The sequence below is a fragment of the Tasmannia lanceolata genome, unplaced genomic scaffold (genome assembly GCF_043159265.1).
Source record: "Tasmannia lanceolata isolate RefF3 unplaced genomic scaffold, GAP_Taslan_0.1 ptg000025l, whole genome shotgun sequence".
In the NCBI taxonomy this organism is placed as follows: domain Eukaryota; kingdom Viridiplantae; phylum Streptophyta; class Magnoliopsida; order Canellales; family Winteraceae; genus Tasmannia; species Tasmannia lanceolata.
Genome location: NW_027518702.1, coordinates 6,208,868 through 6,232,797, shown reverse-complemented (window position 1 = coordinate 6,232,797; position 23,930 = coordinate 6,208,868). Strand labels below are relative to the sequence as shown.

Genomic DNA, 23,930 nt, shown 5'->3' with positions numbered 1-23,930 from the left:
GGGTAGAGTAGAGTCCTGTTTAAACACGGCAAGAAAAAAAATTTCATAGTCTTTTTGGTGGTTAGTTTAGGGGTGAATAACTGTCAATGTAAACGTATGAGTCAATGATCTGAAGATCCAGATTTTGGAGGATCACGAATGGAAGTAGTGGCAAGAATGCATGAAATATCTAAGAGCTAAAGGATTTGTTTCAATTTGCATCCGTTTTTGGGTGACTACAGAGTTAAAAGGATAAATAGTCACGTTATTGGACTGGAATGATAACCAAGTACACTGGCTTGAGGTAGAAATGGAGAACCATGTTCATTATGTATATATCTTTTAGTTACTGAGGAATCTGAAGCTATGATGATGAGGGCTCTATAGTTGTTAATTTAATTAGTGTCTTTTTTGTTGGTACATTGACTTGTGAAGATAGAATGGTGATTCCTCCCTTAGCATTACAAATAGCAATAGAATAATTTTTGAGGAATCTTTTAAATCATATTTCATTGTCTTTCTGTTGGTACATTGACAGGTGAGGTGCTTTCTTCTTGGCATGATCCTTTACTTCTTGTTTGCCTCTTTCCTGAGTTACATGGAGTTCAGCAACATATTGTATTGCTCTGATTACTCTAGAGTCTAGACCTGACATTAAGTAATGTATACATGTGTTCTTAACATTAATTCTAATAAATAATAAAAGAACAAAATAGAAAGTGAAGAAAAGAAAAGAAAATTAAATTAAAAAATCGAAAGCTAGTGTAGACACAATTAAACATTGTCCCGTAATGCTGAAGTACGGGGCCTACCATCAATTCATGGTATAACCCTTCCTAGGCCTGGCCTCACATGTTAGTAGCAATTTAAAAAAGTGGAAACTATCCATAACTTAAGTTTTTGTAGAACTTTTAAAGAAATTTAAGGGGTGTGGCAATGGTGATGGAGCCTTGGTAGTTGTTAACAACAGCTCCTTTCTGTTTGCACATTGACCGGTGAAGATGGAACAGTGATTCCTTCATTAGCCAAGAGTTTGCTTCTAGGAATCCAATAAATCATGTATGTCAATCTTTTAGTGTGCACACAAGGGAAGTATTTTTTTACGGGCCTTCAAAAGAGACATGGTTCTCAGAGTTGAAAAGAGAAACTGATAATCTGTGAATGGTTGAGTTTTATTGATATTAGAAGGGTGTTTGTAGTAAACAGTAAGTGCAAGCTATAGGGATTTTATGAGGCAGTTAAAAATACCAAAGTTGCCTTGCATACAAACAAAACTCTCACCAAATTGGAAAATCCTTGCATAATTTTCTCCTGATAGACAATCCCTTATTTCTTTGAGCAAGCTTTCAAACATCAACTCTACCATAGTCAATGGGCCAGTTTCTTAAACAAGTAATGGCAAGATCATATACTTAGTAACCGATCGATCTCTCCTTAAAAGTTATTCTAAATCTGTTTTGATTGAAGAGTTTAACAGATAAATACAGGTAATTAGAAATTTAATTACCTATATACCATTTGAATTATAGATTGTTGGCATCTTGCCGAAGAATGATTATTATAGTAGTAGCAGTGACTGTACCTAGACTTCTTACAAGGTTTTCATAGTATGCTGTGAACTACTAAATCTATCTGAAGCAAGAGGAAGCATTGCAAGTCACAAGTGGTAGAAGATATGCAACAATGAGGACCCACTTGAGAAGAGTTGAAGATATAGGATGTCCAAACCATAGTTTCAACTCCCCCGCGTCATCATGAACTCCCCGAGTCACCTCCCTTTTACTGTGATCGCATTCTTGTCCAAGTCCGTATTTTGCCCTATAAAGTCCATCAAAATTCCATTGACTCTCCCGAGTTATGACCGTGCCATCCGAGTACTCAGCCGCTTCGACCAAGTGGTCGACTGTACCGTGTTGAGTCGACTAGGATTTGTTTTGGCCTCATTTTGACCGCATCCTTGTTTTAAAACAGTGGTCCAAACTGCTAAACAAATGTAGTTCCACTAAGAAACTACTGCAGAATAAATTCTGCAAAAAGAGGTAGGAGGTCACGATTGATGGACCCGACAACAGGAAAGAGGACTTCTCATAGGTCACATAGTGAACAGATTTGGTATTTGGATATTATTCGTATCAATGACCTGGCCAATCATGAATGATTCATCATGAGACCATGCAAATAGAAATGATCCCTAAATGATGAAACGAGAAAATAACAAAAAAAATCTATTTTATACGGATGATCCGTTCCGCAAGGACCATGATCGGGAATTCTTTGATCATCTTCCTCGAGTTCGCAGATCGCCTTTTTGTTCAGCATTTATTCTGATTGGCCAAGAAGCCCAGAGGAGGAGGCTCCCATTATTGAACCACTTTTTGTTCAGCGTTCAGCCTCCACGCTGAAGCAAACTTCTCTCCAGCCTTCCCAAAGATCATAAGCGGATACAAATCTTAAGCATGGAAGAATCTTAACCCATGCAATTGTTAAAGCTATTGCTTTAATAAAGAGAAATGATGGAATTTTTGACACCCCTTGAAAAACTCTTGCATTTCTTTCTTCCCATAGAACACACAATGTTGTTACAAATGACATGTTCCTTAGTCTTCTTATAACCCTCATTAAACATTTATCAAACCTAAAATTCCAGTACAGCAGAAAATATTGCATCCTTCTTTGCATTTGTTATCTGACATGATCTTAAATAATTTTTAGTTACAGAGACATCTTTATTTTCATGTTTCAGAAGCTCCAACTTGGTGTTTCGTTGACTCAAATTTAAATGTGGTAAGTAAATAGAGCTTAAACTCGGGCGACTAAAAAGAGCCTTGATTGATTTGGTAGAGCAAAATCCGACTCAGGAAAGAACTCAGCTAAGGTAACAAAGAACATGGTCAATTTTTCATTAGCTCTGGCAAGCCATAGGAGTTTTCATTGACTTGGTAAGGCACAAGTGACAAGAACTCGCCCAAGGTAAAAACGAGTGGACTCATCCACTCGGGAAAACTTTTTAAGTTGTGGTTGAAGCACTCCATGGCCATCTCTCTCTCTCTCTCAACGTGAACTTTTGGTGGGGCCTAGCCTCACTTATAAGAACTCTCTCTTTGAGGGCAAACCCTCTGTTGGCCCCACAATAAATGATTTAGATCATTGGAGTAGGTGGATCTCATAAAATATATATTAAAAAAAAAAAAAATCATTTCGGCCTAGCTGGTTCAAAGATGCAAACCATTCATTTATTTGGCTCCAACTTACAGAGGCCTCGGCCATAAAATCATCTCCATAGGATTATCCAAACCCTCAGATCAACCTTTATGAATCGGAGAGTTAGGATTGTCATATGGAGATAATTTTTCAAGAAAGGCATATTTACAGTGGGGCCCATCAATTGAACGGTCCGGATATTAGAATAATGTGGGCCGCAATGAATTTTTTAATAAATATGCGTGCACGTAGTTTTTGTAAAAATAAGGTGGACCCACCTTGTTCTAAGATCTAAACCATTCGGTTGTTTGACCCCAAAGCACGTCGTAGCACAAAAATCAACTCCATTGGATTATCTTAACTCTATTATCTATAGAGGTTCCTATGGTGTAGCCTATCTACACATTAGAGGGTTAGATCATACAACGGAGATGATTTTTGGGGCACAATCTAATAACATTGGGGCCAACAGACTAGGAATCTAGGATTTTCGAATAAGATGAGCTTCATCTCCATAATTCTGTGATCCAAGCCATTCATTTGTAGGACCCTAGCATAGATAGCGTGTGCCCAAAAAAATCTCCTCCATAGGATGATCCTAAACCTCCGATCTGGAGATTTCAAATGGACAGCATAGTGTAGAAACCTCTATAGATCGGAGGGTTAAGATCATCCTACACAGAAGATTTTTTAATAAATATGCGTGCACGTAGTTTTTGTAAAAATAAGATGGACCCACCTTGTTCTAAGATCTAAACCATTCGGTTGTTTGACCCCAAAGCACGTCTTAGCACAAAAATCAACTCCATTGGATTATCTTAAAGCTATTATCTATAGAGGTTTCTATTAGGGCCGCAACTCGGGTCGGGCGGGTCGGGTTTTGGAGAACCCAACCCTACCCGAGAAATATCTCGGGTCGGGTTTTTTTTCGGAAAACCCACGATTCCCAAACCCGGCCCTATCCATGATAAATCTTGGGCCGGGTCGTGTTTTTTCATGTTGATGCTATTTTTCTAAGGAAAATTCTTGTTTGGCAAGGCAACTCAACTCATAGAAGCAGAAATTACACTCACATTACACTTGAATCAAGCAATGATGTAATTACACTCACATTACACTTGAATCAAACAATGCTGTAATCAAACAATGTTGTAATTACAATCAAACAATGCTAAATCAAACACTTGAATCAACTCAACTCATAGAAGCAGAAATTACACTCACATACAATAACAGTGGGTGCGTGGGTTTTCACTTTTAACTTTTAAATAGAAAAAAAATGTACATACTATAACTTATGTAACTCGGGTCGGCCCCCTTCAAACCCGGCTCGACCCGAGATTCATGCGGGCTTTTGAATGCTCAACCCGGCTCGACCCGAAACCCATGAAACCTGAACCCAACCCAGGCTATTTTCGGGTCGGGTAAAACCCGGCTCGAAGTGCAGCCCTAGTTTCTATGGTGTAGCTTATCTACACATTAGAGGGTTAGATCATACAAAGGAGATGATTTTTGGGGCACAATCTAATAACATTGGGGCCAGCAGACTAGGAATCTAGGATCTTCGAATAAAATGAGCTTCATCTCCATTATTTTGTGATCCAAACCATTCATTTGTAGGACCCTAGCATAGATAGTATGTGCCCAAAAAAATCTCCTCTGTAGGATGATCCTAATCCTCCGATCTGGAGATTTCAAATGGACGGCACATTGTAGAAACCTATGCAGATCGGAGGGTTAAGATCATCCTATACAGAAGATTTTTTTGGGCACACCCTATCTACATCAGCGCCCAACAATTGAATGGTATAGATCGCCCAAACAATGTGGGCCCCACTGTAAAGTTTTAGGGACTGTAATTTTGGGTGCACTGTAAATTTTTAGTGCATCTCCATGTGGGACCCAAAAATCGCTTTTTATTACCATCGATAAAGAAAGTTTCTATCTGTATAGTCATTCTCAAGAAGGAATTTCCCGTTTGCATACGCCTATGAAACCCTAACCCCTGTCCTTAGTTTTCCTAAATCCAGCTACGTGCAATTTTCGCAGGCAAGAGTACCAATCTAAACCCTAATCTCTCTCTCTCTCTCTCTCTCTCTCTTGTGAATGATCCTTATTCTGTGATTTTCCTTTTGGATACGTGGATTTTAATGTCTTCTATGCTTAGGTTTTAAGCTACTCAAGTTGGATAATCTTAATTTCATATTCAAAATCAAAAGTAACAAATGGGGATTTTTATTTAATGGTTTTGTACTTTGTAAAGGGTTCTTAATTCTGATGCATTATTATTTATTAGCAGTATATTCATTGACATCTAGAAATCTTCAATAAAGTCATCATCACTCTTGTGAATTTCCTCACCGTATGTGGAATTGATGGTTTGATTTTTTGAATTTCAGTTTTTACCTGTCACCTGATATTTTCTAGGAACTTGCTAATGAGTTTTGGCCTTGATTGGTGTTTGGTTTCCATACCATTTTTTTCTTGCTTTGATGAAAATTTTGTTGAAGTACTCTTGGAAACCATAAACAGGAACTTCCACTTCTTGTTTCTTGATTCACCTTTAACCACCTTTCCTTAACCTTCAACAACCTCCAATAATTGCCTTCCCCCTAATCACATTTCACCTTAACCAATTATCTCTATAGGTCGTTTATAGGATTCCCTACACAGTCAACCTCCCTTCAACAAAGATCTCCATTAGTTTCAAGTGCCCTTTTAGCCCCTTTTAGTCCCTTTTCTTACTGTTTCACTCATAGTTTTAAAACACCTCCGCTTCATCGTGGACTCCTCCGAGTCGACTCCCTTTTCCCTTGGCCGTGTTCTACATTTTGCCACTGTGTTTCGCGTTTTGCCCTATAGTCAATAAAAACTCCTTTTGACTCTTCCGAGTTATGACCGCGTCAACCGAGTACTCATCTGCCTCAACTGTGTTCTTGGCCACATCTGCGCCTGGGTCGACAAGGATTTTTCTTGGCCGCATTTGAAATGCATCCTCATTTTTAAATACTGGTTTCACGAGCCTCTTCAACCTTGTCCACGACCCTATTCCTTCTGTTTTCCTCCCTTTTCCTTTGATTTTTCCTCAACAAATTCCTTAACCTTAACCCTTATATGAAGTTTTTAAAAATGCAGATGCGGCGCGGATCATGGCTGAAGAAAATCCTAGTCAACTCGGCATGAGGCAGATGATTACTCGGTTGACGCGGTCATAACTTGGGAGAGTCAAAGGAGTTTTTATTGACTCTGTATGGCAAAACGACGAGCATGGCCAAGGAGTCCACAAGGAAGTGGGGGAGTTTTATAACTATGTTTATATCTAAGCTTCCGCTACAGAATCCGTCAAATGGTATCAAAGCTTCTGCTACTTCATCCTGTGTCAGTTCCCTAACTTTATTCCTATTGACCATGGTTGGAGTAGCCCTCAGTATTGATTGGGGAGGGGGATGGCGTGGGGGTGGGGTGGGGGGGGGGGGGTTGGGTTTAGGGTTCACATCAAGGGAATGGGAAGCATTACCCATCTTCATTTCTTTGATGAAATGCTACAATTTGTGGGCCAATAATGATCAAATTCACAACCTAAATGTTTTTTTTTTGAATGGTATTCACAACCTAAATGTTATCTTGAAATGACCCAAGAATCTTCCAGGATTGAAGATCAATTTGTGAAGAGCTCTATTATTGGTTATGACGCTGAAGAGATGAAGCTATCTGATTTTGCTTAAGTCATGGGATCCAAAAGGGATAAGCTCTTGGTCTCCCATTGGGGTATGGCATTCATCCTAAATCTCTTTGGGCCCCAATTGTTGAGAGAATGGAGTGGAGTGGAAGTTGGTGAGATGGAAGAAAAATCATCTTTTTTTTTTCTGAATGGTAGAAGAATCATCTTTATAGATCTATTGAATCCCCTCAGCCATTATGGAGTAAAATATGGCCAGTGTCCGATCTGCCCCGCACCATTGCTTTTACTTTAACTGTATGCTTGGAAAAGATAAACACTGAAGATCATCTCAAGAGAAGGTAGTTCATACTCAGGAAGCGATGCCCGTTGTGCTACGCTAAAGAGGAAACTGTCAACCACCTTATTCATTGCAAAATCAGTTAATGGATATTGGAATCAGAGGGTTTCGTATAGAAATTCTGCCCCAATTCCTGTAGCATGGACAATGTGGAACGAGATGAATGACATAATTTTTAACAAAAAAAGAGCTCCTAATTTTATGCTCCTGCTGAAAATAAAACCTATGATTGTCGGTTGGGCCAATAGCAGGAAAGAGAGCTAGAGTATCTCCTTAACTGAACTGATCAGAGGTTTAAAGGAGCATTTGTGATGTTGGTTCAAGATAGTTCATTTGAGCTAGATGGAAACCTCTCGCGGCAGATAGCTTGAAACTGAATTTTAACAGTTGATCGATTCGTAAGTAAAATTGAATCCAATGAGTATATTTTAAGATCCTATTTGAGGCCTATAGGTAAAAGTGAATCCAATGAAGCCAAAGTGAGAGCTCTCACTGCGGGGGTGGTGGTGTTCACCCAAAAACTGTGGGGGTGTTTCACTTCTCTTCTTGATTCAATTGAATGTTTTGTAGGAACTACATCCTAAGCTATATATATATATAGTTACTTTACATACATATTTATTTCATTGCAGCCTGTGAGTTTCCAAAGCGATGGGTCCATCTAACCCACGTCTTTCGTAATCAGGAGTGTTGAACTAATGAACCATCACAAGGCTACCAATGGGTCCATTTCCCATGGCGACTAGAGATCCCATTTGCAAAATTGATGCGTGTAGACAATTAATGATATATATTTTTTGAATGGTACTCCAATGTGACTCCATTTCCAGCACCCTCAGACATATGCTATGTTCATATTATGACAGTGGGGCCAAGGGGAATGGGCTGGACTTATGATGGATGACAAGATTCGTGGACTCGGTGCCATAAGATTAGTAATTGGATGCCATTAAAATGGTCACTAACAGTGGACGTTCAAAAACTACATACATGCAATGGTTCATATTCAGCGACATATAATACATTTTTTTTTTAATGGTGATGACAAATAATACATATTATTGGATGTTAGGGTTGCATGGTTGGCCTGATTTTGGCTCTAGGAGATCCAAAGGAATGCCTATCAAATCAGCGATTTTGGTCAATCAAAAGTTGGACCCAATATACTAGTGGGTGCAACATCATTATATTACAATAATGAGGTTGCGCCCTATTGAATCCTTCATCTATTTTTGCTTCTCCATCTATAGAAACTAGAATGAAAAAAAGGAAAGAAAATCTCCTTTGCAATTGCCAAAAAAATTTAGTTTTTTTCCCCTCTTTCTTGTATGTTATAAGAGGAAAGTGTTTCTAAGCACGTGCTTAGATAAGCTTATCTAAGCACGTGCTAGAAAACACATGTGACCCACATTTTTTGGGGGATCCAAAGCATTCATTTGGAAGGCCCTTCCATGGATAGGGTGTGTACCAAAAACCAGCCTTATAGGATCATCCTAACCCAATCAAAGTTGGAGTGGAAAATGGACAGACACTGTGTGTCCATGTTTTTGCCCATTTTCCCCTCCACAAATAGCATGTTTTTGCCCATTTTTTTCTTGAAAAATGACTTTTCCAGGGTTGATAAACTCGTTTTTTAGGCAAAACGTTCTGTGTTGGAAAATTTTGGTAAACAATTTTGTCTAAAAAATGTATTACCAAAGCTTGATAAAATCATTTTCCGAAGGAAATTCAAGCTTTGCAGGACACTAAGCATCATTTAATAAATCCCTTGGTGTTTATATATTTTTGCGCGCGTGTGTGTGTTGCAGAAAGGAAAGAGTAAAGAGAAGATAGAGATGTTGGACCTAAATCTGTTCCGGGAAGACAAGGGCAATGATCCCGAACGCATTAGGGAGTCGCAACGCCGCCGATTTGCCAGCGTGGAACTCGTTAATGAAATCATTCTCCTTGATAAAGAATGGCGGCAGCGTAAACAACTACTCTCTAACCTCTCCTCACCCATCAAACATTCACAAAGAACTCTTTTTCTTCCTTTTGCTTGTTTCAGGCCAATTCGAGTTAGACAAACTTCGTAAAGACTTCAATCGCATCAACAAGGAAGTAGCTCGCCTAAGAATAGTACGTTTTTCTTTATTTTTTCCTTTTCACGTTTAAATCTTGTTCCATCTTGCTCTTTTCTTTGTGATTTTGATTCTTAGGGTTTATTTTTCTTATTCCCGAATTATATATTATGGTTGTGGTGGAGAAGGCAGGTGATGATGCATCGGAAATGATATCTAGTACAGAAGAAAACAAGCAATTGACTGCACAGAAGGAAATTGAAGTCCAGGAGGCGAGATCTGTGCTTTACTCCAAATTGGAGACCATCGGTAACCTTGTTCACGATTCTGTTCCCATCAGTAATGATGAGGTGTGCAATTCCTTGCCCTTTGCTCATTTTTTCTTTCTTTATTTCAGTAATTTTTTTTACTGTTTGATAACAGAATACTTATTTCAGGCAAACAATCAAGTCATTCGATCTTGGGGAGAGAAACGAATTGAACCAAGATTGAAGAATCATGTCGAGCTTGTTCAGCTTCTTGGGATTGCTGATCTAGCGAAAGGTATGTCCAGGTGAAACTTTGTGAAGTAATTAATTCGCTTTGGCTTTTTGCTATGATAGCTAGCAGCTGCGAGATTAGAATGTAACATACAAATTCTTAAGCCCAAGAGTAAATTGGGTTTCTTTCTCTGATCGATGCACAGTTGTTAAAATCCTACAATTTGAGTTTAAATCTTATGATTTGATTTGGTCTTCGTGATAAACAAACAATTCGTTTTGGACCCTCATTTACAAAATGCATCAACAAATTGTGCGACTACTCAAGAATGGAATGGTGCAGGGTTTTAATGAATTTGGATGATATAAAAGACTGTTATATCTGTTGGAGATGAAATGGTATTGTGGAAACATGCTGAGGCCAGCTTCGTGTTGTTAACTGTTCACGATGCTCTTTATAGCTCATTGCTTAGTAGAAATGCCATGAAATTTTCGACTAAAATTTTGGTGTGACATGTTAGAATATTACTGGTTTCTCCAGATCTTATTTTCCACATTTTTGAGAAAATTCTCTTCCATATATATTCTATTTCTGATTCAAATAGATCTATCCACTTGTGATTTCACATTCTGACTTGGTTTCCAAACATTGATTGTTAGGTTCCTTTTTGTACTCGATACGAAAAGAACAGAAAAAGCTTGTTTGGCAATCAAGATCCGTCAAGCCTGTTTCCACCCTTTTCACCTTTTGGACCCTTAAAAGATGAGATTCTATAGAGTGACTCGGTGTCGCTTTCGCAGATTCTCATCAATCTGTTTCTGCCTGATTATACAGGAGTGAATGAGAAGCCTTGCCAAACGCGCCCACAGTTACCAGAAACTTCCTAGTTAGATGGGAAGCTTGCTTTGGAAGCTAAGTTCTCGCTTTCCAAATTTAGGGGAAAGGCTTATCTTTTTTCGTTCTTTTTTTTTTCTTTTTTAAGAATTAACACATTGGACCAAACACCATCCATTCGTTGATTGCAAGGAAAAAAATGGGCTGGCCAGTCTTAAGTTGTAAAAAATCGCAACTGTGGCTAATTCAAGGTTTGGGTGAGGAAGCAACAGAGCTAAATTTTGCATGATTGCTACATATGATATATAATATTCGTCCATTTCTCTCTAGATTCCCTATGTCTCAATTTCCATCTGAATTTGGACTTATCCAATTTGTGTATTCATTCCTCATACATGTACAAGGTAAAACAGAACCGTTTGGACCTAGGATCTGATCTCATTGTGCCGCTAAATTTGCTATGCAACTGCCAACTGTATGCAATACAACTTGTAAATTTGATAATCATATTTTACCATACCATCATTCAAAAAAAGAGAAAGAAAAAATACCGTACCCAAACTGAGCGGATGCCAATTTTCTACTACATAAGATTGTTTTATGAATTTATATTTTTTTGAATGATTTGTTTTATGAATTTATATGAAAATTCCCAATACTTTTGCGACGGTTATGTATTTTCGAGGTTGTTTGCATGGTCTATATTTAGTTATGTAGAACACATGAAGTCTGTCAAATTCAATTCCTATTCTTTCCAATATTTTGTTATTTATTTGTAGATTTGGAGCAAGAAAGGAACTGCTTGTGGTCTCTTGCTGAAGATTTTCTTGCGGTCACCAACTATCACCACGATGATTGTTTTAATTATCGACTATCCAATTATTTTCTTTCTATGCCATCTCTGAAACTAAAAAATATTTTCTTCACTAACTATGCGTTGTCAGAGATATTATCCTGCTATTTCTTGAAATATTTACTCTTAACTGACCATAATATTTTTGTGTGCTGATGTGGGGCATTCCACATATATGGATGATATTATCCTGTTGTTGTTACTGTTTCACCAAATTTAGATTTTGCACACCTTTTGGTTATTACTTTGTTTCTTCCAATATAATTTTTTAATTAAATTTAAGGAAATGTTTAGTTCAAATTGTGTTTAAATATGCAACCAACTCATGGGGCCTCATTTCGTGGGATCATGCAGTAAATTGGTGATAACAGGAAATTTAGTTTCGAAGCTGTCCTTTATAAGTTTCAAATTGGGATTGTATGTCTTTATGAAAATGCCACTAAACGATACTGTATGTGAATTTTCTCGGCTTGTAAGGTGCTAATGTTGCGGGAGGAAGAGGTTTTTACTTGAAGGGTGCTGGTGTCCTTCTTAATCAGGCATTGATAAACTTCGGCCTTGCATTTTTGACGAAACGGAGCTATACGCCGCTTCAGACTCCATTCTTCATGAGAAAGGATATCATGGCCAAATGCGCTCAATTGGCCCAATTTGATGAAGAACTTTACAAGGTAAAGTTTTATTGATAGCATACCCTCAACCAGGATATATTTTTGTGTTATAAGGTGGTTGATATGCAAAGTCTTCCCTTTGTTTGTTGGATGAAATGACACAATATACCAGGCTAGATAGATACTGAGGAATGCTACCTACAAATGCACCTCAAGCACAGACACATCCAAACAGTTGGGTGTTTTGGACGGTGTTCCAACATTTTACCTTTAGTTCTCTGATTGTGGGCTTCCAATGGAGCCATCTTATAGAACAGCTCTGATAGTTGGAGTTTGCTAAAGTCAATAGACTTGTTCCCTATGTTTTGTTATTGCTTGAACTTACTCTTCAACTTGATTCCCTTGACCACAGAAATCACATTTGATGTTCAATTACTGATTTGTACTAGTCCTGTCAGTATTCCTTTGATTATTTTGAAACAAATGTATTTGCTTCATCCTTTTCCTTTCAAGCCTTCCTATTTTGTTCTATCAAAAAACTATTGAGTATTTCTATTTTCTTCTTTCAAAAGCCATCCATCTCTCTTCTTTTGTGAATACCAGAAACCTTTCCGGCCTTGTTGATTTTTTTTTCTTGAATGGTAACTTTTCGTTCTTGTTGATGCTCCTCATGTCTTATTGTTTTCTATTTACCAACTTCTGAATTGAGTCAATGTCTGGGCTGTTTCTCTATTCTTCATACACCGCCTATCAGCTTCAACCACGTCATGGATGGGATATTTTGAAAACTACCCTATCTAGAGCCTCCATATCATTTCCAGATGCCTAAATTATGAAACGCCAATTTAACATCCTCAATGGATAGACCTGTCGTCCTACTCCCATAACTGAGTGTCACACCATCGTCTTGTATTCCATTTCTGCCTGACACCTCCACCTCAGAAGAAATCCGACTATCCATGTCATAGTCTGTTCCCTCTCAGACCAAGAGTTGCTTTGCTTTACTCCATTGCTAAGTTGTCAAGCAAACTATCCTGAGTTTGAACTCCCAATGTCCCCTCATTTTCATCCAAGAATGTAAAGGAAGAAGGCTTGGAGGATATTTACATTTTTGCCATATTTAGAACCTTATTAGCGTCTCTCATTGGAACACTATTATTTTGATTTTGAGGAATGGTTAACCTTGATTTGCCCCAAATTCTTTCTAGAATTCTATGCCTCTTAAGTGAAAAAATGTTTGTTTCTAATTTTTTAGAGCATAATTAATTAGTTGACCTTCTACAGGTAACTGGTGAGGGAGATGACAAGTATTTGATTGCCACAGCTGAACAACCATTGTGTGCTTATCATCTAGGTGAATGGATCCATCCTAAAGACTTGCCGAAAAGGTTTGGATTGTCTTTATTGTCCGATGTTGTTTCTCTTTGAATATTTTTTTGACAACTATAGAAAGATGCTGACTTGATGTTTAAAAATTCCCTGAGTTTCTTTTTTCAAAAACAAACAATAATACAACTCAACTAAGCCTTTGTTCCAAACTAGTAGGGGTCGGCTAATGAATCCTTTAGAAAAAAATTTCAAAAACAAAAAATAATAATTATAAAATATCCCCCGAGTCAACTCAGTTTTGCCTTGTCGAGTTCCTTGTTTGATCCAGAGTTATGCCCTACTGAGTCAATCAACATTCAGAACACCATTGACGTACCTGAGTTAATGAAAAATTGGCCACATCAACCATTGACTCACACAAGCCAACATGGGTTTACCTCGGCCAAGTTCTCGTCCTATTTCGAGTTTTTAAACACTGATGTAAATTTGCGTTGAGTTGTTACTAATGCCGTTTAGATGTGTGCAGATATGCAGGATACTCAACATGTTTTCGTAAAGAAGCTGGTTCACATGGTCGAGACACTTTAGGCATTTTCAGAGTCCATCAATTTGAGAAAGTGGAGCAGTTTTGCTTGACCAGCCCAAGTGGTGATCTTTCTTGGGAGATGCATGAGGAAATGATAAAGAATTCGGAGGATTTTTATAAGGAGGTATTTTTCTTGGAAACTTGAATTTCTCTGTTCTGTATCATTTTTCCTTTTCTATTGATGGGTTCTATTTTTATTTCCTGTCTCAAAGTTGTCTGATGTGGGTTTTCATTTATGACAGCTAAACATCCCCTATCAAGTTGTAGCTATTGTTTCTGGCGCTTTGAATGATGCAGCCGCAAAGAAATATGATTTAGAGGGATGGTTTCCTGCATCCAAGACATACAGAGAGCTGGTATCCTGTTCAAATTGTACTGACTACCAATCCAGAAGTCTTGAAATTCGATTTGGCCAGAAAAAGGCAAGGCTTTTTTTTTTCTTTACTGTGATCTTTTAGTTTAACGTAGTCTATGATCTATGCAAGCCTAAACCCATATCACTAGGAACAACTGAACCACTTCATAACTCATTTTGGACTCTTAGTTCTATAATGTGGCCCTCACGGAAACAGCCTCTCTGCAAAGTAGGGGTAAGGCTGCGTACATCTAGCCCTCCCCAGACCCAGCAATGGCAGAAGCCTCGTGCACTAGGCCGCCCTTTGTTCTATGATGTGTTCCGATATGGGCTTGATTTAACTTGTAGTGGGGAGGCCATGCTATGTTCTGACATTTTTTTGTTTGTTGTTTTTTGTAGAGTAATGAACAAGTGAAGCAATATGTTCATCTATTGAACTCTACCCTCACTGCGACCGAAAGGACTATTTGTTGCATTCTTGAGAATTACCAAAAGGAAAATGGCGTTGAAATTCCAACTGCTTTGCAACCCTTCATGGGCACTAGCTTTCTTCCTTTTGAACCAAAAGGAAAAAAAGTCCAAGGCTAAGGTCTTCCTTTATCCCTCTTGTCTCTCTTTCTGAATTTATAGGTGCATTTGTTGATGTTAGGCTCTGTTTATTTTGACATAAAATGGGTTGTACAACAAATTGGGAGATGATAAATTCGCACCCCTTGTAGGATGATTCTCATCCTTTTACACATCAAAAAATGTTAAAATATGCCAGAATTCACGTTAAAAGGGGTGTGAATCATCCTACAGGGGGTGCAAATATATCATTGCCCAACAAATTTTACACCCATTTTAAGTGGAAAAATGTGCGTAAAATTCCCATTTTATGTTGAAATAAATGGAGCCTTAGCCCTGTCTGGATTGCAGGAATTTTTGGAAAAAGTTTGGAAAGAAAAAATAATCGTAAAAAGATAACTTGAACCAACCCTATTCATGTTTTACTTATGAAGGACCTTCAATTAATGATAATGTCCCTATAAAATAAATTAGGGAGATGATATTTTCACCCCCACTGCAGTACGCATCCCACCCCCTTATAAAGTGATTTGACGTGAACAATGAGCAACTTTGATGTTTTTTGACGTCAAATCACGTTAAAAGCCGGGGGGGTGGTGTTATGAAAAAATTATCGCCCCTAATAAATTAACCATAATCATATAATTTCTCTCTAATCGTGGAAAGAAAAAAATTGATTCGAAATTTTTTTCATTTAGAAACGTTTTTCTTGCAATCCAGACAGGGCATTAGTGCATCTATTAACAGGTGCCTGCTTCTTTATGTGGTAGAAAAGAATGAGCCATTGTTGTATATTCACATTGCTGAACTTTTCTTTTGACTTGCACAGGACTGGTACGGAAGGAAGTGGAAGTGGGCAGTCGTGATTAGAACGGTATTCTCATTGCCTTGTTAGTTGGTAAATTATCTCATAGATGGGAGTTGGATTGGACTAATCCCAGGACAGTAGAATTTTTTAGATATCAATTTCAGTGTCATTCTTGAAAAATTTTCAGTTATTTGTACTAGTAATATTAGAACAATTTGATGCTACTTTGTAGCCACAGGTCTTGGTTGGATTACCCATTTTCCTTCTCAAATTTTAGCTGATTACTGAAAAATGATCAAGAAACAAAACAGAGAGCTGGTAGTGGTGAGTGAAAAGAGTTCCCTATCTTTATATTCTAATGATTGTACTCTTCTTTTCGGTCAGCGTGTGTAAACATGTTTGTTCTGCAACAAGTCTACCGGTTTTGGTCACAATCCGTTTAGATCCCTTATCAGTCAGATCATTTTTTTGAAGTGATTTTTGGACCCTAAATGGACTACAATATGAAGGGTATTTTTGTACATTGATGCCCTCGGTTCGGATTTAGAAAGCTGGTGTGGATCCAATGGACATGGTTCGGATCTGATTGTTGTGCCTAAATCATTTAGAAAGCTGGTGTGGATCCAATGGACATGGTTCGGATCTGATTGTTGTGCCTAAATCCTATCCATTAACTATTGGATCGTTTGGATCCATCGGACTGTCTGGGTACATTGATACCCCGGCAACAAGTTGTAAAAGAATTGTTTTGGTTTCACATAGGATCCAAAAATTACCTTTTGCCGTTAGCCGTAAAAGTGAAATTATGTGCAGTTCTCTTTTAATTATGGCAAGATTGATAAGGTGGTGGGACTGGGAGTTTATTCATTCCCAGTGACTAATGATAATTGTTTAGCTCGGGTCAAACGTTTATTCATTCTCTCTTCCTGGTTTGGTGTTGGATTTCTTGTGATGTCTATTTCGTCCTTTGATGTTTAGATAATTTGGTGTTAGGATTGTTTCCTTTGTCGTTGGCCCCACTTTGATCAGATGATCCTAGCCCCTTGATCTATTATATACTAGTTCAGGATTCTTGTGGGAATGATCAACTCATCTAATGCTCATCGAAGGGCCGCGAATGATTGAATCTAGGTATCTTCACTTTCTCATCTATAAGGTGATGCCCCTTAAACATATGGTGGAGATCAAAATGAAAGCTAATAATGGGTAAAAATTCTGAAATTTTCGATAAATGTCATCGAAAATCGAGGTGATTGGATTGTGGCGCCTTACAGTCCAGAAGACAGTTTTGCCCTTAAAGTGCTAATAAAGCACATAATCTTCTCCTTCTTTCCTTTTTCCAGTTCTGCCATATCCTGTAAAAATTGAGAAGAAAATTAAGTTTCTTTTTATAGAAACCCCTCAACAATTATCTATTTGAATAAAAAAGGGGAATTTGTAATTGTTTTAAGTTTTGTCAATGGGGCAGATAAAAAAATTTCATTTTTAAACCCCAACAATCATATGACCTTTAAAAATTTCTCTGCCCAATGGCTTTGTCTTAGTAACTTTCTCAAGTCATGTTTTGATGACTCCATAATTTGTGAGATTATTTGAGGGATTAGCTTAGGATTCCAATAGTAAATATTTTCCTGAGTGAATTAGTATGAGATTAATTGTAAACCTCCTTGAGAGGATTATTTTTCTTGTTCTTTGTAATTGATGGAGGGCACTGCATCAACCCTAGGAGAGGAGCTCGGGGATAAACCTGGGATTAGTTCACATGTCACTGTATCAACCTCAGGAGATCAGAAACTTGTAAGGGTTTGGTCTTCACCTATAAGAAGACTGGACTACTGGGAGCACAAAGAGGGTATATCTTCATAAGAGTGGATGTATGCCAGGATTGGCCGTACCAAGATAAAAACAGGTGCACTCTTTCTCATCTTTGTATTTATCTTTCTGCGCATGCGTTTTTAGTCCATAGTTCTTTAATTGTTATTTTGCTCTAAGTTTTAATTGAATTATTTTCAAAGAGAACAATTTTTTTTAAAAACCCAATTCACCCCTCTTGGGTTACCTTACCTAGGGCCAACATCCTATCAGGATGTTACGGATTAAACGTTGTGGTGATAGATCGATTGAGCACCACAAGGCACAACTTGTTGCAAAAGAATTCACCTAGCAGGAAGGTATTGATTGCGGCGAGACTTTTATTCCTATTGTCAAACCCAACACAATCGGGACAGTTTTGACAATTGTAGTATCTACGGGATGGTCCCTTTTACAACTCGATGTTCAAAATGCTTTTCATCGTGGCATTCTTGATGAAGAGGTATATATGGTTCAACCTCCAGGCTTTATTGATCCACGCTTTCCCTCACATGTGTGCGGACTTCACAAAGCCCTCTGTGGCCTTAAGTAGGCTCCTACTGCTTGGTACCATCATCTCAACCAGTATCTTCATGATCTTGGTTTCATTAGCTCACACCTCTTCATTTTCCGCACCACTGACACTCTCATCTTCCTACTTGTCTATATCGATGACAATTCTCATTGGCAACAATAAGGTGACACTTACCAAGCTCTTCCGCAAATTGGGTATCGAGTTTACCATTAAAGATCTTGGCCCATTCCGTTTCTTTTTTGGCATGGAGGTTCATCATGACTCCCAAGGTCTCTACTTATTCCAAAGCTGCTCTACGATTGATCTTCTTAGCCGTACTCGGATGGTGCTAAACCTTGCTCACCTCCAATGGTCTCCACCCTTCAATTATCTCGCATTAGCAGTATGACTCTCTTACCCCAGTGAGTATCACAGCGTAGTTGGCTTCACTCCCTATATCTCACGCGCTCAGACATATCCCTATCCCGTTAATAAAATTTGCTACTTCCTTTATCTCCCTTCCACCAAACATTGGACTACTACAGTTAAAAGGATCCCATAGTACCTCAAGGGCACATGGGGCTTCTTTTCCATCCATCCTGATCATTTTCTCTTACAACATTTTCTGATGCAGACTGGACGGGGCGCCCTGATGATTGAAAGTCCACTGGAGACTATTGTGTCTACCTTGGATCAACCATTATTTCTTGGAGCTCTCGCAAACAACCAACAGTCGCTGACTCTAGCACAGAATCCGAGTACAAGGTGCTTCCTAACACTTACGCTGAAATTTCCTAGGTTCGATCCCTTCCTCATGAACTTGGTGTCTCTTACTTGCCCTCAGATAATATGGTATGACAACATTGGCGTCATCTACCTCTCCGCCAATCCGGTCTTCCATGCTTGTACCAAAGATATCAAGTTTGAATGCAAGAACTTGATGTTGGATTCATCTCCAAGTTGGATCAACTTGCCGATATGATCCCAAAATCACTTAGGCTATGTTTGTTTAAGATTATGATAACCGATTGTGAGTGCCAAACTGATTATTAGACACAAATTTAAACATAATTTTGGGTCCAATAATCAGTCTGGCACTCCCAATCGGTTGTAAGAATCTTAAACGAACAGGGCCTTAGCATGTGGTGGTTCTTACTGTTATGGAACAAGTTTACAGCGGTTTCTCCACTGTTTCGCTTGTGGGTGCATGTTGAGGGAACTGTTTATGACTAATTGATTGAAATCAACATCTCTCCCAAGAATACATTTCTATAAGGGCCCGTTTGGATACCCCTTGGATTTGGATTTGGATTTGCAGGTGAATTTGGATTTTTAAATCCAAATTCGGCGTTTGGCAAGCCTTTATGACATCTGGATTTGGATTTGAGTGAAATCCACAAGATTTATAAATTCCTCATGTTAGTGTAATTTTTTGGATTTATAAATCTGCGAGAGGTTATTTATAAATCTAAATGTGACTCGTAAGGGGTTAAAATGACCAAAATATACAAAATAAGTGTTAAATGACTAAAGCATCCAAACGATATTAAAAAATGATCAAAATACGTCGTATTAGGTAAAATGAATAGAAAACCCCCGGGTCAGGCAAAATGACCGAAATACCCCTATACAGTGTAAAAATGAAAAAATACCTCCGAGTCATGCAAAATGACTAAAATACCCTTATGACATAAAAATGATCAAAATAACCTCATTTAGGGTAAAATGACTAGAATACCCCAAGATTATGAAAAATTACTGAAATACCCCTTTATCAAGTAAAATGAGCCATGGCTCATAAAAAAATGACTAAAATGACTAAAAATACCCTCATGAGATAAAAATGATAAAAATATACCTCATTAGGTAAAATGACTAGAATACCTCCGGGTCAGGCAAAATGACTGAAATACCCGTATACCATGTAAAAATGAAAAAATACTCCCGAGTCGTGTAAAATGACTAAAATACCCTTATGACATAAAAATGATCAAAATAACCTCATATAGGGTAAATTGACTAGAATACCCCAAGATTATGGAAAATTACTGAAATTCCCCTATATCAAGTAAAAATGACTAAAAATACCCTCATGAGATAAAAATGATAAAAATACGCCATATTAGGTAAAATGACTAAAATACCCCCGGGTCATGCAAAATGACCGGAATATACCTATACCGGGTGAAAATGACCAAATACCTTGAGTCATGAAAAATAACTAAAACACCCTTATGATATAAAAAATGATCAAAACAGCCCCATATAGGGTAAAATGACTAGAATACCACTGGATCATGGAAAATGGCGGAAATGCCCCTATATCAAGTATTTTAGGGCTTTTTGGTTTTGTTTGATTTCAAATTCAAATCCAAAGAGTATCCAAACAAAAAAAAATTTAATTTAGATTTGAAATCCAAATCTATACGTGGTCATCCAAACGGCATTATTCATAAATTTGTGAATTTTAAAATTCTGGATTTTGAATCCATGGATTTTGGAAATCCAAATTCACCTCCAAATCCAAGGGGTATCCAAACAGGCCCTAAATATTGACATAAATCTTGCAAAAGATTTGATTGATGCCAACTTGTCCATGCCAACTATGTAAAGTGTTTTATCTCTAAATATTGGTCACTGCCATATTTACTTTGTCATTTTGTATAGATTAGGAATCACATTCAAAATGATTCCTTGTATAGCCTGGGATTCCCAAAACTTGTAACACTTTCAATCTATTTATTTGACTTCCTCCCATTCTTGAATGGGCAAGAGATGCAAATATCATGTCAATAATTTGCAATACTTCAAGAAAAATACAACAAACGTGGAGTAAAAAGATTCCTTAAGGCTTTTGAACCAATTCTGTTCAACTGGAAAAATCCTAGCATTGGGCTAAAATTATCAATCTCCGTTGCATGCTACTTAATTAGTCTAGAGATAGACTGTACAAACAAAAATGGTAACTATCCAATGCACACTTAGCATATGAAGATCAGGACATTGATTTAGTGGGCCATCACAGGTCCACTTATTGGCTACTCTTAGAATAGAAAGCTATTATTTAATTAGTAAGTAGATTTGGGTATAATTCTTATTAAGTAGGAAAGTTAAATAGGTTCTATGGGTTATAAATAAGTTATAATCTTCTTTTTCACCAATGAAGAAAATATCTTAGAAATTGTGTCTTTTGCACAAAGGAGGATTGATCCTTCCCTCGAAGTAGATCAAGAGGCTAATCTTCCCTCTAAGAAGATCAATCACGTTACGAACCGCTTTCAGTCCTATTGTCAAACCCAGCACAATCAGGACAATTTTGAAAATTGTAGTATCTACGGGATGGTCCCTATTACAACTCGATGTTCAAAATGCTTTTCATCATGGCATTCTTGATGAAGAGGTATATGGCTCAACCTCTAGGTAGGGGTGTAAACGAGCCGAGCCGAGCCGAGCCTCGTTAAGCTCAAAAGCTCGGCTCCCGCTCGGCTCGAGCTCGAACTAGGCTCGGCTCGGCTCGGCTCAGTCAGGCTCGGCCAAGCTCGCGAGCGGCTCGCGAGCCTTATCGAGCTCGAATTATATTAATTTTACACCCCTCATCTTCCCTGGACAGCCCTATCTAGTGTTTTTTTACTACTCTTTTTACACTAGGGGGGTGGTCCAAGTAACAAATGGGGTTCCAAAAAAGAAGTGACATATTTTGCCTCCCCCTATCACTCCCTAGACAACCCTTTTAGTGTATATATTAATATAATATATATATATATATATATATATATATATATATATATATATATATTTAAATATATTAAATTCTTAACGAGCCTTAACGAGCCGAGCCGAGCCTGGCCTAACTCGGGCTCGGCTCGTTAAGCTTAACGAGCCGGCTTGGCTCGGCTCGTTAAGGATTCGAGCCGAGCTTTTTTCGAGCCGAGCTCGAGCGAGCTTCCGAGCCCGAGCCAAGATTGACACCCTTACCTCTAGGTTTTATTGATCCATGCTTTCTCTCACATGTGTGCCGACTTCACAAAGCCCTCTATGACCTTAAGTAGGCTCCTACTGTTTGGTACCATCATCTCAACCAGTATCTTCATGAACTTCGTTTCTTTAGCTCACAGCTCTTCATTTTTCGCACCACTGACACTCTCATCTCCCTACTTGTCTATATTAATGACATTATTCTCGTTGGAAACAATAAGGTGACACTTACCAAGGTCCTTTGCTAATTGGGTATCTAGTTTACCATTAAAGATATTGGCCCATTTTGTTTCTTTTTTGGCATGGAGGTTCATCGTGACTCCCAAGGTCTCTACTTATCCCAAAGCCACTTCTTAGCCGTACTTGCATGGATGATGCTAAACCTTGCTCTACTCCTATGGCCTCCACCCTGCAATTATCTCTCTTTAGTAACATGGCTGACTCTATTACCCCAGTGAGTATCACAACGTAGTTGGTGCGCTTCACTCCCTATCTCTCATGCACTCAGACATATCCTTCCGAGTTAATAAATTTTGCCAATTCTTTTATCGCCCTACCACCGAACAATGGACTACTTCAGTTAATAGGATCCTACGGTACCTCAAGGGCACATGGGGCTTCTTCTCCATCCATCATGTTCATTATCTCTTACAAAATTTTCTGATGAAGACTAGGCAGGGTGCCCTGGTTATCGAAAGTCCACTGCAGACTATTGTCTCTGCCTTGTATCTACCATTATTTCTTAGAGCTCTCGCAAACAACCAACAGTCACCCACTCTAGCACAGAATCCGAGTACAAGGCGTTTCCCAACACTGCTGCTGAAGTTTCCTAGGTTCGATCCCTTCTTCATGAACTTGGTGTTTCTCTCCGCCAACCCTGTCTTCCATGCTCGTACCAAACATATCAACTTTGCAAGGGAGAACTTAATGTCCGATTCATCTCCAACTCGCCCATAGGATCCCAAAATCCCTTAGCATGTGATGGTTCTTACTGTTACGGAACAAGTTTACCGCGGTTTTTCCAATGTTTCGCCTGTGGGGGCATGTTAAGGGAACTGATTACGACTAATTGATGGACATCAACATCTCTCCCACCAATACATTTCTATAAATGTTGACATAAATCTTGCAAAAGATTTGACAGATGCCAACTTGTCCATGCCAACTATGTAAGGTGTTCTATCAAGTGTTTAAAAACTCCTTGACTCGGCAAGGAACTCGCCCGAGTCGACTCCTTTTTACCTCGGCCGCATTCCGCGTTTCACCACATCCGCGTTCCGCGTTTTGCCTTACAGAGTCAATAAACTCCTTTGACTCTCCCGAGTTATGACCTTGTCAACCGTGTTAACCGCGTTCTTGGCCGCGTCCACGCCGAGTCAACAAGGATTTTTCTTGGCCGCATTCCGCGTCAAATCCGCTTTTTTAAACACTGTACTTCTATCTATAAATATCAGTCTCTACCATATTTAATTTGTCGTTTTGTATAGATTAGGAATCCCATTCAAAATCATTCCTTCTATAGGCTGGGATTCCCACAACGTGTAACACTTTCAATTCTGTTTATTGACTTCCTCCCATCCTTGAATGGGCAAGAGAAGCAAATATCATGCCAATAATTTGCAATACTCCATATGGTCCTAACTTCAAGAAAAATACAACGGAAGAGACTTCTCACGTGGAGTAAAAAGATTCCTTACGGCTTTTGAACCAGTTCTGTTCACAAGGAAAAATCCTAGCATTGGGCTAAAATTTTCAATCTTCGTTACTTAATTAGTCTAGAGATAGACTGTACAAACAAAAATGGTTACTATGCAATGCACACTTAGCATATGAAGATCAGGACGTTGATTTAGTGGGCCATCACAGGTCCACTTACGGGTCGAGGTTTGATTTCGAATCGAAATCTGA

At 38.4% G+C, this 23,930-nt stretch overlaps 1 protein-coding gene across 2 annotated transcripts; it reads left to right on the top strand.

The window, feature by feature from the left end:
* Positions 1–5,085: 5,085 nt before the first annotated feature.
* On the top strand, positions 5,086–16,058 carry LOC143858331 (serine--tRNA ligase-like). 2 transcript variants are annotated; one of them, XM_077368986.1, is made up of 11 exons: positions 5,086–5,229; positions 9,008–9,167; positions 9,247–9,317; positions 9,448–9,609; positions 9,697–9,802; positions 11,904–12,097; positions 13,322–13,425; positions 13,893–14,076; positions 14,195–14,374; positions 14,707–14,896; positions 15,704–16,058. In XM_077368986.1, exons 2-10 carry the CDS (start codon positions 9,035–9,037, stop codon positions 14,893–14,895), a joined length of 1,323 nt encoding a protein of 440 aa, XP_077225101.1. In that variant the 5' UTR covers positions 5,086–5,229; positions 9,008–9,034; the 3' UTR covers position 14,896; positions 15,704–16,058. The 2 variants fall into 2 exon arrangements, with proteins under 2 accessions (XP_077225101.1, XP_077225102.1); XM_077368987.1 differs by having other exon boundaries at positions 5,117–5,235.
* The last annotated feature ends 7,872 nt before the right edge of the window (positions 16,059–23,930 follow it).

Coding starts and splice junctions, on each gene's coding strand:
- LOC143858331 (XM_077368986.1), top strand. CDS start 9,035: ATGTTGGACCTAAATCTGTTCCGGGAAGACAAGGGCAATGATCCCGAA. Junction 9,803..11,903: donor GATTGCTGATCTAGCGAAAG/GTATGTCCAGGT, acceptor TCGGCTTGTAAG/GTGCTAATGTTGCGGGAGGA. Junction 13,426..13,892: donor CCTAAAGACTTGCCGAAAAG/GTTTGGATTGTC, acceptor AGATGTGTGCAG/ATATGCAGGATACTCAACAT.